At 42.7% G+C, this 14,713-nt stretch overlaps 1 protein-coding gene across 1 annotated transcript in view; it reads right to left on the bottom strand.

The window, feature by feature from the left end:
• myo15ab (myosin XVAb) overlaps positions 1-14,713 on the bottom strand; it is a 216,512-nt gene that overhangs the window by 33,735 nt on the left and 168,064 nt on the right. Inside the window, exons 48-55 of the mRNA XM_071347544.1 lie at positions 13,887-13,946; positions 11,023-11,098; positions 10,665-10,780; positions 9,967-10,085; positions 9,405-9,546; positions 7,545-7,656; positions 7,290-7,364; positions 5,503-5,708 (exon numbers count right to left, since the gene is read on the bottom strand). Coding sequence (XP_071203645.1) covers positions 5,503-5,708; positions 7,290-7,364; positions 7,545-7,656; positions 9,405-9,546; positions 9,967-10,085; positions 10,665-10,780; positions 11,023-11,098; positions 13,887-13,946 — 906 coding nt within the window. The remainder of the gene's footprint in view (positions 1-5,502; positions 5,709-7,289; positions 7,365-7,544; positions 7,657-9,404; positions 9,547-9,966; positions 10,086-10,664; positions 10,781-11,022; positions 11,099-13,886; positions 13,947-14,713) is intronic.

Raw genomic sequence — 14,713 nt, 5'->3', positions numbered from 1 at the left:
CAGTATAGTAGTTTAGCAGCACAGCAATATAGTAGTACAGCAGTATAGTGGTATAGTAGTATAGCAGTACAGCGGCATAGTAGTATAGTAGTATAGCAGCATAGCAGTATTGTAGTATAGTAGTACAGTAGTATAGTGGTACAGTAGTATAGTGGTATAGCAGTACAGCGGCAATTGTAGTATAGTAGTATAGCAGCATAGCAGTATTGTAGTATAGTAGTACAGTAGTATAGTGGTATAGTGGTGCAGTAGTATAGTGGTATAGCAGTACAGCAGTACCGTAGTATAGTAGTATTGTAGTATGGTAGTATAGCAATATAGTAGTACAGCAGTATAGTGGTATAGCAGTACAGCGGCATAGTAGTATAGTAGTGTAGCAGCATAGCAGTATTGTAGTATAGTAGTACAGTAGTATAGTGGTATAGTGGTACAGTAGTATAGTGGTATAGCAGTACAGCAGTACCGTAGTACAGTGGTATTGTAGTATGGTAGTATAGCAATATAGTAGTACAGTAGTATAGTGGTATAGTGGTGCAGTAGTATAGTGGTATAGTAGTATATCGGTATAGTAGTATAGCAGTACAGTAGTATAGTGATATAGTAGTATAGCGGTACAGCGGTATAGTAGTATAGTAGTATAGCGGTATAGCAGTATAGTAGTATAGCGGTATAGTAGTATAGTAGTATAGCAGTATAGCAGTATAGTAGTATAGCAGTATAGCAGTATAGTAGTATTGCAGTATAGTAGTATAGCGGTATAGCAGCACAACATCATAGTGGTATTGTAGTATAGTAGTATAGTAGTATGGGTGCGTAGTGGTATAGTAGTATAGTAGTATAGCAGCATAGTATCATTGTAGTATAGTAGTAAAGCAGTATAGCAGCACAGCAGTATAGTAGTATTGCAGTATAGTAGTATAGCAGCATAGTATCATTGTAGTATAGTAGTATAGCAGTATAGCAGTACAACAGCATAGTGGTATTGTAGTATAGTAGTATAGTAGTATAGCAATATAGTAGTATAGCGGTATAGTGGTATAGTAGTATAGCAGTATAGTAGTATAGTAGTACAGGGGTATAGTAGTATGGTAGTATAGCGGTATATTATCATTGTAGTATAGTAGTATAGCGGTATAGCAGTATAGCGGGACAGTAGTATAGCAGTATAGCGGTATAGCAGTATAGCAGTATGGTAGTATAGTAGTATGGCAGTATAGTAGTATGGTGGTATAGCGGTATAGTAGTATGGCAGTATAGCAGTATAGTAGGGTAGTAGTATAGTGGCACAGTAGTACAGTGGTACAGCAGTACGGTGGTATTGTAGTATAGTAGTATAGCAGCACAGCAGTATAGCAGTATAGAAGTATAGTAGTATAGTGGTATAGTAGTATAGTAGTATAGCAGTATAGTGTTATATTAGTACAGTGGTATAGTAGTATAGTAGTACAATAGTATAGCAGTATAGCAGTACAGTGGTATAGTAGTATTGTGGTATGGTAGTATAGTAGTATAGCAGTATAGTGTTATATTAGTACAGTGGTATAGTAGTATAGTAGTACAATAGTACTGTAGTATAGCAGTATAGTAGTACAATAGTACAGTAGTATAGCAGTATAGCAGTACAGTGGTATAGTAGTATTGTGGTATAGTAGTATAGCGGTACAGCAGTACAGCAGTTTAGTAGGTTAGTAGTATAGCGGTACAGCAGTATAGTAGTATAGTAGTATAGCGGTATAGCGGTATAGCAGTATAGTAATATAGTGGTATAGTAGTACAGTAGTATAGTGGTATGGTAGTATGGTAGTATAGTAGTATAGTAGTATAGCAGTACAGTAGTATAGTGGTATAGTAGCATAGCGGTACAGCAGTATAGTAGTACAGTAGTATAGCAGTATAGTAGTATAGTAGTATAGTGGCATGGTAGAATGGTAGTATATTAGTATAGTTATATAGCAGTACAGTAGTATGGTAGCACAGTAGTATGGTAGTATAGCAGGACAGCAGTATAGTAGTATAGTGGTATAGTAGTATATTAGGGCAGTAGTATAGTAGTATAGTAGTATAGTATATTAGTACAGTAGTATAGTGGTGCAGTTGTATAGCAGTATAGTAGTATAGTAGTATTGCAGTACAGCAGCATAGTAGTATAGTAGTATATTAGTACAGTAGTATAGTGGTGTAGTGGTATAGTAGTATAGTAGTACAGCAGTACAGTAGTATAGTAGTATAGTAGTATAGCAGTACAGTAGTATAGTAGTATAGTAGCACAGTAGTATAGCAGTATAGCAGTACAGCAGTATAGTAGTGTAGTAGCATAGCTGTATAGTAGTGTAGTAGTATAGTAGTATAGCAGTACAGTAGTATAGCGGTATAGTAGTATAGCGGTACAGTAGTATAGTAGCATAGTAGTATAGTGGTATAGCAGCATAGTAGTATAGTAGTATAGCGGTACAGTAGTATAGTAGCATAGTAGTATAGTGGTATAGCAGTATAGTAGTATAGTAGTATAGCGGTACAGTAATATAGTAGTATAGTAGTATAGCGGTACAGTAATATAGTAGCATAGTAGTATAGTGGTATAGCGGTATAGTAGTATGGTAGCACAGCAGTATAGTAGTACATCAGTATAGTAGTACAGCAGTATAGTAGTATAGCGGTAGAGTAGTATAGTGGTACAGTGTTTGTGACTACAGTACTACAGTGTGTGTGTGTGTCAGTGTGTACCTCCAGGGTGGGGTCTATCAGTGTGTCTGTACAGTACTACAGTGTGTGTGTGTGTGTCAGTGTGTACCTCCAGGGTGGGGTCTATCAGTGTGTCTGTACAGTACTACAGTGTGTGTGTGTGTCAGTGTGTACCTCCAGGGTGGGGTCTATCAGTGTGTCTGTACAGTACTACAGTGTGTGTGTGTGTCAGTGTGTACCTCCAGGGTGGGGTCTATCAGTGTGTCTGTACAGTACTACAGTGTGTGTGTGTGTGTCAGTGTGTACCTCCAGGGGGGGGTCTATCAGTGTGTCTGTACAGTACTACAGTGTGTGTGTGTGTCAGTGTGTACCTCCAGGGTGGGGTCTATCAGTGTGTCTGTACAGTACTACAGTGTGTGTGTGTGTGTCAGTGTGTATCTCCAGGGTGGGGTCTATCAGTGTGTCTGTACAGTACTACAGTGCGTGTGTGTGTGTCAGTGTGTACCTCCAGGGTGGGGTCTATCAGTGTGTCTGTACAGTACTACAGTGTGTGTGTGTGTCAGTGTGTACCTCCAGGGTGGGGTCTATCAGTGTGTCTGTACAGTACTACAGTGTGTGTGTGTGTCAGTGTGTACCTCCAGGGTGGGGTCTATCAGTGTGTCTGTACAGTACTACAGTGTGTGTGTGTGTCAGTGTGTACCTCCAGGGTGGGGTCTATCAGTGTGTCTGTACAGTACTACAGTGTGTGTGTGTGTGTCAGTGTGTACCTCCAGGGTGGGGTCTATCAGTGTGTCTGTACAGTACTACAGTGTGTGTGTGTGTCAGTGTGTACCTCCAGGGTGGGGTCTATCAGTGTGTCTGTACAGTACTACAGTGTGTGTGTGTGTCAGTGTGTACCTCCAGGGTGGGGTCTATCAGTGTGTCTGTACAGTACTACAGTGTGTGTGTGTGTCAGTGTGTACCTCCAGGGTGGGGTCTATCAGTGTGTCTGTACAGTACTACAGTGTGTGTGTGTGTGTCAGTGTGTACCTCCAGGGTGGGGTCTATCAGTGTGTCTGTACAGTACTACAGTGTGTGTGTGTGTGTCAGTGTGTACCTCCAGGGTGGGGTCTATCAGTGTGTCTGTACAGTACTACAGTGTGTGTGTGTGTGTGTCAGTGTGTACCTCCAGGGTGGGGTCTATCAGTGTGTCTGTACAGTACTACAGTGTGTGTGTGTGTCAGTGTGTACCTCCAGGGTGGGGTCTATCAGTGTGTCTGTACAGTACTACAGTGTGTGTGTGTGTCAGTGTGTACCTCCAGGGTGGGGTCTATCAGTGTGTCTGTACAGTACTACAGTGTGTGTGTGTGTGTCAGTGTGTACCTCCAGGGTGGGGTCTATCAGTGTGTCTGTACAGTACTACAGTGTGTGTGTGTGTCAGTGTGTACCTCCAGGGTGGGGTCTATCAGTGTGTCTGTACAGTACTACAGTGTGTGTGTGTGTCAGTGTGTACCTCCAGGGTGGGGTCTATCAGTGTGTCTGTACAGTACTACAGTGTGTGTGTGTGTGTCAGTGTGTACCTCCAGGGTGGGGTCTATCAGTGTGTCTGTACAGTACTACAGTGTGTGTGTGTGTGTCAGTGTGTACCTCCAGGGTGGGGTCTATCAGTGTGTCTGTACAGTACTACAGTGTGTGTGTGTGTGTGTCAGTGTGTACCTCCAGGGTGGGGTCTATCAGTGTGTCTGTACAGTACTACAGTGTGTGTGTGTGTCAGTGTGTACCTCCAGGGTGGGGTCTATCAGTGTGTCTGTACAGTACTACAGTGTGTGTGTGTGTCAGTGTGTACCTCCAGGGTGGGGTCTATCAGTGTGTCTGTACAGTACTACAGTGTGTGTGTGTGTGTCAGTGTGTACCTCCAGGGTGGGGTCTATCAGTGTGTCTGTACAGTACTACAGTGTGTGTGTGTGTCAGTGTGTACCTCCAGGGTGGGGTCTATCAGTGTGTCTGTACAGTACTACAGTGTGTGTGTGTGTCAGTGTGTACCTCCAGGGTGGGGTCTATCAGTGTGTCTGTACAGTACTACAGTGTGTGTGTGTGTGTCAGTGTGTACCTCCAGGGTGGGGTCTATCAGTGTGTCTGTACAGTACTACAGTGTGTGTGTGTGTGTGTGTCAGTGTGTACCTCCAGGGTGGGGTCTATCAGTGTGTCTGTACAGTACTACAGTGTGTGTGTGTGTCAGTGTGTACCTCCAGGGTGGGGTCTATCAGTGTGTCTGTACAGTACTACAGTGTGTGTGTGTGTCAGTGTGTACCTCCAGGGTGGGGTCTATCAGTGTGTCTGTACAGTACTACAGTGTGTGTGTGTGTGTCAGTGTGTACCTCCAGGGTGGGGTCTATCAGTGTGTCTGTACAGTACTACAGTGTGTGTGTGTGTGTCAGTGTGTACCTCCAGGGTGGGGTCTATCAGTGTGTCTGTACAGTACTACAGTGTGTGTGTGTGTGTCAGTGTGTACCTCCAGGGTGGGGTCTATCAGTGTGTCTGTACAGTACTACAGTGTGTGTGTGTGTGTGTCAGTGTGTACCTCCAGGGTGGGGTCTATCAGTGTGTCTGTACAGTACTACAGTGTGTGTGTGTGTCAGTGTGTACCTCCAGGGTGGGGTCTATCAGTGTGTCTGTACAGTACTACAGTGTGTGTGTGTGTCAGTGTGTACCTCCAGGGTGGGGTCTATCAGTGTGTCTGTACAGTACTACAGTGTGTGTGTGTGTCAGTGTGTACCTCCAGGGTGGGGTCTATCAGTGTGTCTGTACAGTACTACAGTGTGTGTGTGTGTCAGTGTGTACCTCCAGGGTGGGGTCTATCTCGTGAGCGGCCGCGCTGGACGCCACGGCCACAGCCATAGCTGATGTCACGGCAACCCGCCCTGCTCCTCCTTTAAGCTCCGCCCTGCGGTCGGCCGGGAGGGACAGGAAGTCAGGGGCGGCGACGGGACGGACACAATCTGTCGGGAACGCCCCTGCACGACCAAACACCCCTCCAAACTTCCAGCCTGGTAGAACAACAGACAGGGGAGACGTATGGATAGATGAGGTGGAGGTGGAGGAAGAGGAGAGAGATGAGGTGGAGGAAGAGGAGAGAGATGAGGTAAAGGAAGAGGAGAGAGAGATGAGGTGAAGGAAGAGGAGAGAGATGAGGTGGAGGAAGAGGAGAGAGATGAGGTGGAGGAAGAGGAGAGAGAGATGGGGTGGAGGAAGAGGAGAGAGAGATGAGGTGGAGGAAGAGGAGAGAGATGAGGTGGAGGAAGAGGAGAGAGAGATGAGGTGGAGGAAGAGGAGAGAGATGAGGTGGAGGAAGAGGAGAGAGAGATGAGGTGGAGGAAGAGGAGAGAGATGAGGTGGAGGAAGAGGAGAGAGATGAGGTGGAGGAAGAGGAGAGAGAGATGAGGTGGAGGAAGAGGAGAGAGATGAGGTGGAGGAAGAGGAGAGAGAGATGAGGTGGAGGAAGAGGAGAGAGAGATGAGGTGGAGGAAGAGGAGAGAGATGAGGTGGAGGAAGAGGAGAGAGATGAGGTGGAGGAAGAGGAGAGAGATGCGGTGGAGGAAGAGGAGTGAGAGATGCGGTGGAGGAAGAGGAGAGAGAGATGAGGTGGAGGAAGAGGAGAGAGAGATGAGGTGGAGGAAGAGGAGAGAGAGACGAGGTAGAGGAAGAGGAGAGAGATGAGGTGGAGGGAGAGGACAGGAGAGGAGAGGAGAGGAGAGGAGAGGAGAGGAGAGGAGAGGAGAGAGATGAGGTGGAGGAAGAGGAGAGAGATGAGGTGGAGGAAGAGGAGAGAGATGAGGTGGAGGAAGAGGAGAGAGATGAGGTGGAGGAAGAGGAGAGAGGGATGAGGTGGAGGAAGGGGAGAGAGATGAGGTGGAGGAAGAGGAGAGAGAGATGAGGTGGAGGAAGAGGAGAGAGAGATGAGGTGGAGGGAGAGGACAGGAGAGGAGAGGAGAGGAGAGGAGAGAGATGAGGTGGAGGAAGAGGAGAGAGATGAGGTGGAGGAAGAGGAGAGAGGGATGAGGTGGAGGAAGGGGAGAGAGATGAGGTGGAGGAAGAGGAGAGAGAGATGAGGTGGAGGAAGAGGAGAGAGAGATGAGGTGGAGGGAGAGGACAGGAGAGGAGAGGAGAGAGATGAGGTGGAGGAAGAGGAGAGAGATGAGGTGGAGGAAGAGGAGATAGATGAGGTGAAGGAAGAGGAGAGAGATGAGGTGGAGGAAGAGGAGAGAGAGATGAGGTGGAGGAAGAGGAGAGACAGATGAGGTGGAGGAAGAGGAGAGACAGATGAGGTGGAGGAAGAGGAGAGAGATGAGGTGGAGTAGGAGGAGAGATATGAGGTGGAGGAAGAGGAGAGAGATGAGGTGGAGGAAGAGGAGAGAGAGATGAGGTGGAGGAAGAGGAGATAGATGAGGTGAAGGAAGAGGAGAGAGATGAGATGGAGGAAGAGGAGAGAGAGATGAGGTGGAGGAAGAGGAGAGACAGATGAGGTGGAGGAAGAGGAGAGACAGATGAGGTGGAGGAAGAGGAGAGAGATGAGGTGGAGTAGGAGGAGAGATATGAGGTGGAGGAAGAGGAGAGAGATGTTGTCTCACCAAAGTCTGGCGTGTCTCTCTTCATCTCCTCCAGAAACACCACCTTCTTCCTCACAACAGAGCCGTAGCTGTACCCTGTAACACACACACACACACACACACACACACACACACACACACACACACACACACACACACACACACACACACACACACACACACACACACACACACACACACACACACAGTTATAGTTAGAGGACGTATGTGTGTTGGGCTGTGATGTCATCAGTGTGCATGGGGGGCGGGGCTCACCCTTTTCGAGTCCTTCCGTGACCTGCAGCCTGATGATGTCACCTTTATGGAAAGTGAGCAGAGGACGCTCGTCTGTCACAAAGTTACGCTCTGCTACCACATACTCAGAGTCCTGGAAGAGGAGGAGGGGAGAGGGGGAGGGAGGGGAGGAGGGAGAGGGGGGGAGAGGGGGAGGGGGGGAGAGGGGGAGGGGAGAGGAGGAGGAGAGGAGGAGTGGAGACAGGGAGGAGGGAGGGAAGAGGAGGATTGGAGAGAGAGGGAGGAGGGGAGGAGAGAGACGAGTATGTTTATATTCAGACATTATAAAATACAGAAACCCTGGATAGATGGTACAACATGTATGTTTATATTCAGACATTATAATATCAAAGTAATAAAGTAGTTGTGGGTTAGTATTAATTAGTATTGTGTGTTTACCTTCTTGATCTCAGTAATGAAGTAGGTGTGTGTTAGTATTAATTAGTATTGTGTGTTAGTATTAATTAGTATTGTGTGTCAGTATTAATTAGTATCGTGTGTTAGTATTAATTAGTATTGTGCGGTAGTATTAATTTGTATTGTGTGCTAGTATTAATTAGTACCGTGTGTTAGTATTAATTAGCATTGTGTGTCAGTAGTAATTAGTATTATGTGTTGGTATTAATTCGTATTGTGTGTTAGTATTAATTAGTACTGTGTGTTAGTATTAATTAGTATTGTGTGCTAGTATTAATTAGTATTGTGTGTGTACCTTCTTAATCTCAGTAATAAAGTAGCTGTGTGTTAGTATTAATTAGTACTGTGTTAGTATTAATTAGTATTGTGTGTCTCACCTTCTTGATCTCAGTAATAAAGTAGTTGTGAGTTAGTATTAATTAGTACTGTGTGTTAGTATTAATTAGTATTGTGTGTCTCACCTTCTTGATCTCAGTAATAAAGTAGTTGTGAGTTAGTATTAATTAGTGCTGTGTGTTAGTATTAATTAGTATTGTGTGTTAGTATTAATTACTATTGTGTGTCTCACCTTCTTGATCTCAGTAATAAAGTCGTTGTGAGTTAGTATTAATTAGTACTGTGTGTTAGTATTAATTAGTATTGTGTGTTAGTATTAATTACTATTGTGTGTCTCACCTTCTTGATCCCAGTAATACAGTAGTTGTGTGTTAGTATTAATTACTATTGTGTGTTAGTATTAATTACTATTGTGTGGTAGTATTAATTAGTATTGTGTGTCTCACCTTCTCGATCTCAGCGATGAAGTAGTTGTGTGTTAGTATTAATTAGTATTGTGTGTTAGTAATAATTAGTATTGTGTGCTAGTATTAATTAGTACTGTGTGTTAGTATTAATTAGTACTGTGCGCTAGTATTAATTAGTATTGTGTGTTAGTATTAATTAGTATTGTGTGTTAGTATTAATTAGTATTGTGTGTTAGTATTAATTAGTATTGTGTGCTAGTATTAATTAGTATTGTGTGTCTCACCTTCTTGGTCTCAGTGATGAAGTAGTTGTGTGTTAGTATTAATTAGTATTGTGTGGTAGTATTAATTAGTACTGTGTGTTAGTATTAATTAGTATTGTGTGTTAGTATTAATTAGTACTGTGTGTTAGTATTAATTAGTATTGTGTGTTAGTATTAATTAGTAATGTGTGTTAGTATTAATTAGTACTGTGTATTAGTATTAATTAGTATTGTGTGTCTCACCTTCTTGATCTCAGTGATGAAGTAGCTGTGTGTTAGTATTAATTAGTACTGTGTGTTAGTATTAATTAGTACTGTGTGTTAGTATTAATTAGTATTGTGTGTTAGTATTAATTAGTACTGTGTGTTAGTATTAATTAGTATTGTGTGTTAGTATTAATTACTATTGTGTGTCTCACCTTCTTGATCTCAGTGATGAAGACGTCCACCATGTGTTTGACCTGTGGAGCCTTGGCTGAGAACAGAATCAGCTTCTCATTGGTCAGATTAAACTCCAGCATGTTCTCTGACGGTACGGTCAAAAAAAGGATGTCCGCGTAGCTACGGAGACAGAGAGACAACGTAACTATGGAGACAGAGAGACAACGTAGCTACGGAGACAGAGAAACAACGTAACTACGGAGACAGAGAGACAACGTAACTATGGAGACAGAGAGACAACGTAACTATGGAGACAAAGAGACAATGTAGCTACGGAGACAGAGAGACAACGTAACTACGGAGACAGAGAGACAACGTAACTATGGAGACAGAGAGACACTAGTGTAAGGTAGTAGTAGGGTTAGTGGTACGTACGTGTAATGTAGTAGTAGGGTTAGTGGTACGTACGTGTAATGTAGTAGTAGGGTTAGTGGTACGTACGTGTAATGTAGTAGTAGGGTTAGTGGTACGTACGTGTAATGTAGTAGTAGGGTTAGTGGTACGTACGTGTAAGGTAGTAGTAGGGTTAGTGGTACGTACGTGTAATGTCTTAGGACTCTGAAGTAGTCCGACTCTGTAGTGCTGCTCTTCACTGTCTTCAGGAGCTTGATCCCGGTGTGAGACACAGACAACACCTGTACACCTGTACCTGCGCTACCCTACACACGCACACGCACACACACACACACACACACACACACACACACACACACACACACACACACACACCACACACACACACACACACCACACACACACACACACACACACACACACACACACACACACACACACACACACACACACACACACACACACCACACATAAACGGTGGTGGATTAAACTACACTGACATTACACACATAGATGAGAGGTCTGACACACACAGGTCAAGCAACAGGAAGTCATGTGGTGCAACAGGAAGTCATGTGGTGCAACCAGACGGCATGTGGAGCAACAGGAAGTCATGTGGTGCAACAGGACGTCATGTGGTGCAACCAGACGGCATGTGGAGCAACAGGAAGTCATGTGGCGCAACAGGAAGTCATGTGATGCAACCAGACGGCATGTGGAGCAACAGGAAGTCATGTGGCGCAACAGGAAGTCATGTGATGCAACAGGAAGTCATGTGATGCAACAGGAAGTCATGTGGAGCAACAGGAAGTCATGTGATGCAACAGGACGTCATGTGATGCAACAAGAAGTCATGTGGTACAGTAGGAAGTCATGTGACTCACAGAGGCAGGAAATAGGCATGAGAAATAGATATCCCAGGATTCCTTGGCAGTTGTGACAACCTCCGTCTTCACCGCCTCGTCCACCGTGTCCATGTTATGCTCTACGCCATGTTTCTCTGTTAGACACAAGTCCGTCTTAGTAATTCAGCGGACTCTCTTATCCAGATCAACTTACAGTACTGAATACATTTTCATACCGGTCCCACGTGGGAATCAAACCCACAGCCCTGGTGTTGCAGGTGCCACGCTCTACCAACTGAGCCACACGGGATTTAAACAGGAAGAAAATTGCATTTTCAGTGAACATACACATGTATTCCTTTCACCCAGAGCAGTGTGGGTAATGTAGTTGACTCACCAAACAGTGACTTCATCTTCATCCTCTCCTGATTGGAGATTCTAACACATGCCTGAGACAGAGTGTCATTCACTATCTGGAGAGGAGAAGAAGAGAGAGGAGAGAGGAGAGAGGAGAGGAGGAGAGGTGGAGAGGAGGAGAGAGAGGAGAGGAGAGAGGAGGAGAAGAGAGGAGAAGAGAGGAGGAGAGAGAGTATATTAAGAAGACTCACTATTCTACAGGACAGGAGAGAGTCCTGCTGTGGTGCAGTGGTTACGTCTTGTGACAGCGATCGAGCTCAAATGGCTTAAAGTGTAGCAGCGTGGTAGGTCATTAATAACCATGTTAGAATAGTGATACAGGAATATGATATCAGTGATACAGGAATATGATAACAGTGATACAGGAATATGATATCAGTGATACAGGAATATGATAACAGTGTTACAGGAATATGATAACAGTGATACAGGAATATGATAACAGTGTTACAGGAATATGATAACAGTGATACAGGAATATGGTAACAGTGTTACAGGAATATGATAACAGTGATACAGGAATATGGTAACAGTGTTACAGGAATATGATAACTGTGTTACAGGAATATGATAACAGTGATACAGGAATATGATAACAGTGTTACAGGAATATGATAACAGGAATATGATATCAGTGATACAGGAATATGATAACAGTGATACAGGAATATGATAACAGTGTTACAGGAATATGATAACAGTGTTACAGGAATATGATAACAGTGTTACAGGAATATGAGAACAGAATATGATAACAGTGTTACAGGAATATGATAACAGTGTTACAGGAATATGATAACAGGAATATGATAACAGTGATACAGGAATATGATAACAGTGTTACAGGAATATGATAACAGGGTTACAGGAATATGATAACAGTGTTACAGGAATATGATAACAGAATATGATAACAGTGTTACAGGAATATGATAACAGTGTTACAGGAATATGATAACAGGAATATGATAACAGTGATACAGGAATATGATAACAGTGTTACAGGAATATGATAACAGGGTTACAGGAATATGATAACAGTGTTACAGGAATATGATAACAGTGTTACAGGAATATGGTAACAGTGTTACAGGAATATGAGAACAGTGATAGAGGAATATGATAACAGTGATACAGGAATATGATAACAGTGTTACAGGAATACGATATCAGTGATAGAGGAATATGATAACAGTGTTAGAGGAATATGATAACAGTGATACAGGAATATGATAACAGTGATACAGGAATATGATAACAGGAATATGATAACAGTGTTACAGGAATATGATAACAGTGATACAGGAATATGATAACAGTGATACAGGAATATGATAACAGTGTTACAGGAATACGATATCAGTGATAGAGGAATATGATATCAGTGATAGAGGAATATGATAACAGTGTTAGAGGAATATGATAACAGTGATACAGGAATATGATAACAGGAATATGATATCAGTGTTACAGGAATATGATAACAGTGATACAGGAATATGATAACAGTGATACAGGAATATGATAACAGTGTTAGAGGAATATGATAACAGTGTTACAGGAATATGATAACAGTGTTACAGGAATATGATAACAGTGATACAGGAATATGATAACAGTGTTACAGGAATATGATAACAGTGTTACAGGAATATGATAACAGTGTTACAGGAATATGATAACAGGAATATGATAACAGTGTTACAGGAATATGATAACAGGAATATGATAACAGTGTTACAGGACTATGATAACAGTGTTACAGGAATATGATAACAGTGATACAGGAATATGATAACAGTGTTACAGGAATATGATAACAGTGATACAGGAATATGATAACAGTGATAGAGGAATATGATAACAGTGTTACAGGAATATGATAACAGTGTTACAGGAATATGATAACAGTGTTACAGGAATATGATAACAGTGATACAGGAATATGGTAACAGTGATACAGGAATATGATAACAGTGTTACAGAAATATGATAACAGTGATACAGGAATATGATAACAGTGTTACAGGAATATGATAACAGGAATATGATAACAGTGTTACAGGAATATGATAACAGTGTTACAGGAATATGATAACAGTGTTACAGGAATATGATAACAGTGTTACAGGAATATGATAACAGTGTTACAGGAATATGATAACAGTGTTACAGGAATATGATAACAGTGTTACAGGAATATGATAACAGTGATACAGGAATATGATAACAGTGTTACAGGAATATGATAACAGTGATACAGGAATATGATAACAGGAATATGATAACAGTGTTACAGGAATATGATAACAGTGATACAGGAATATGATAACAGTGTTACAGGAATATGATAACAGTGTTACAGGAATATGATAACAGTGTTACAGGAATATGATAACAGTGTTACAGGAATATGATAACAGTGATACAGGAATATGATATCAGTGATACAGGAATATGATATCAGTGATACAGGAATATGATAACAGTGATACAGGAATATGATAACAGTGATACAGGAATATGATATCAGTGATACAGGAATATGATATCAGTGATACAGGAATATGATAACAGTGTTACAGGAATATGATAACAGTGATACAGGAATATGATATCAGTGATACAGGAATATGATAACAGTGATACAGGAATATGATAACAGTGATACAGGAATATGATAACAGTGTTACAGGAATATGATAACAGTGATACAGGAATATGATAACAGTGATACAGGAATATGATAACAGTGTTACAGGAATATGATAACAGTGTTACAGGAATATGATAACAGTGTATATTATGACAGTTCAATATGTTATTAAAAACCAACTGTCCCACCTGTTTGAATATGAGGTCCAGCACCAGGGGGTGGTTGAAGCTGTCTTTAGGGTAGAACACCTGAAACCAGGAACACACTGACGTTAGAACTGAATATGAGGTCCAGCACCAGGGGGTGGTTGAAGCTGTCTTTAGGGTAGAACACCTGAAACCAGGAACACACTGACGTTAGAACTGAATATGAGGTCCAGCACCAGGGGGTGGATGAAGATGTCTTTAGGGTAGAACACCTGAAACCAGGAACACACTGACGTTAGAACTGAATATGAGGTCCAGCACCAGGGGGTGGTTGAAGATGTCTTTAGGGTAGAACACCTGAAACCAGGAACACACTGACGTTAGAACTGAATATGAGGTCCAGCACCAGGGGGTGGTTGAAGATGTCTTTAGGGTAGAACACCTGAAACCAGGAACACACTGACGTTAGAACTGAATATGAGGTCCAGCACCAGGGGGTGGTTGAAGCTGTCTTTAGGGTAGAACACCTGAAACCAGGAACACACTGACGTTAGAACTGAATATGAGGTCCAGCACCAGGGGGTGGATGAAGATGTCTTTAGGGTAGAACACCTGAAACCAGGAACACACTGACGTTAGAACTGAATATGAGGTCCAGCACCAGGGGGTGGTTGAAGATGTCTTTAGGGTAGAACACCTGAAACCAGGAACACACTGACGTTAGAACTGAATATGAGGTCCAGCACCAGGGGGTGGTTGAAGCTGTCTTTAGGGTAGAACACCTGAAACCAGGAACACACTGACGTTAGAACTGAATATGAGGTCCAGCACCAGGGGGTGGTTGAAGCTGTCTTTAGGGTAGAAAAGAT

The sequence above is a fragment of the Salvelinus alpinus genome, chromosome 2, assembly GCF_045679555.1.
Source record: "Salvelinus alpinus chromosome 2, SLU_Salpinus.1, whole genome shotgun sequence".
In the NCBI taxonomy this organism is placed as follows: domain Eukaryota; kingdom Metazoa; phylum Chordata; class Actinopteri; order Salmoniformes; family Salmonidae; genus Salvelinus; species Salvelinus alpinus.
The sequence above is the reverse complement of the archived record's forward strand: the minus strand, read 5'-3'. Positions and strand labels throughout refer to the sequence as shown.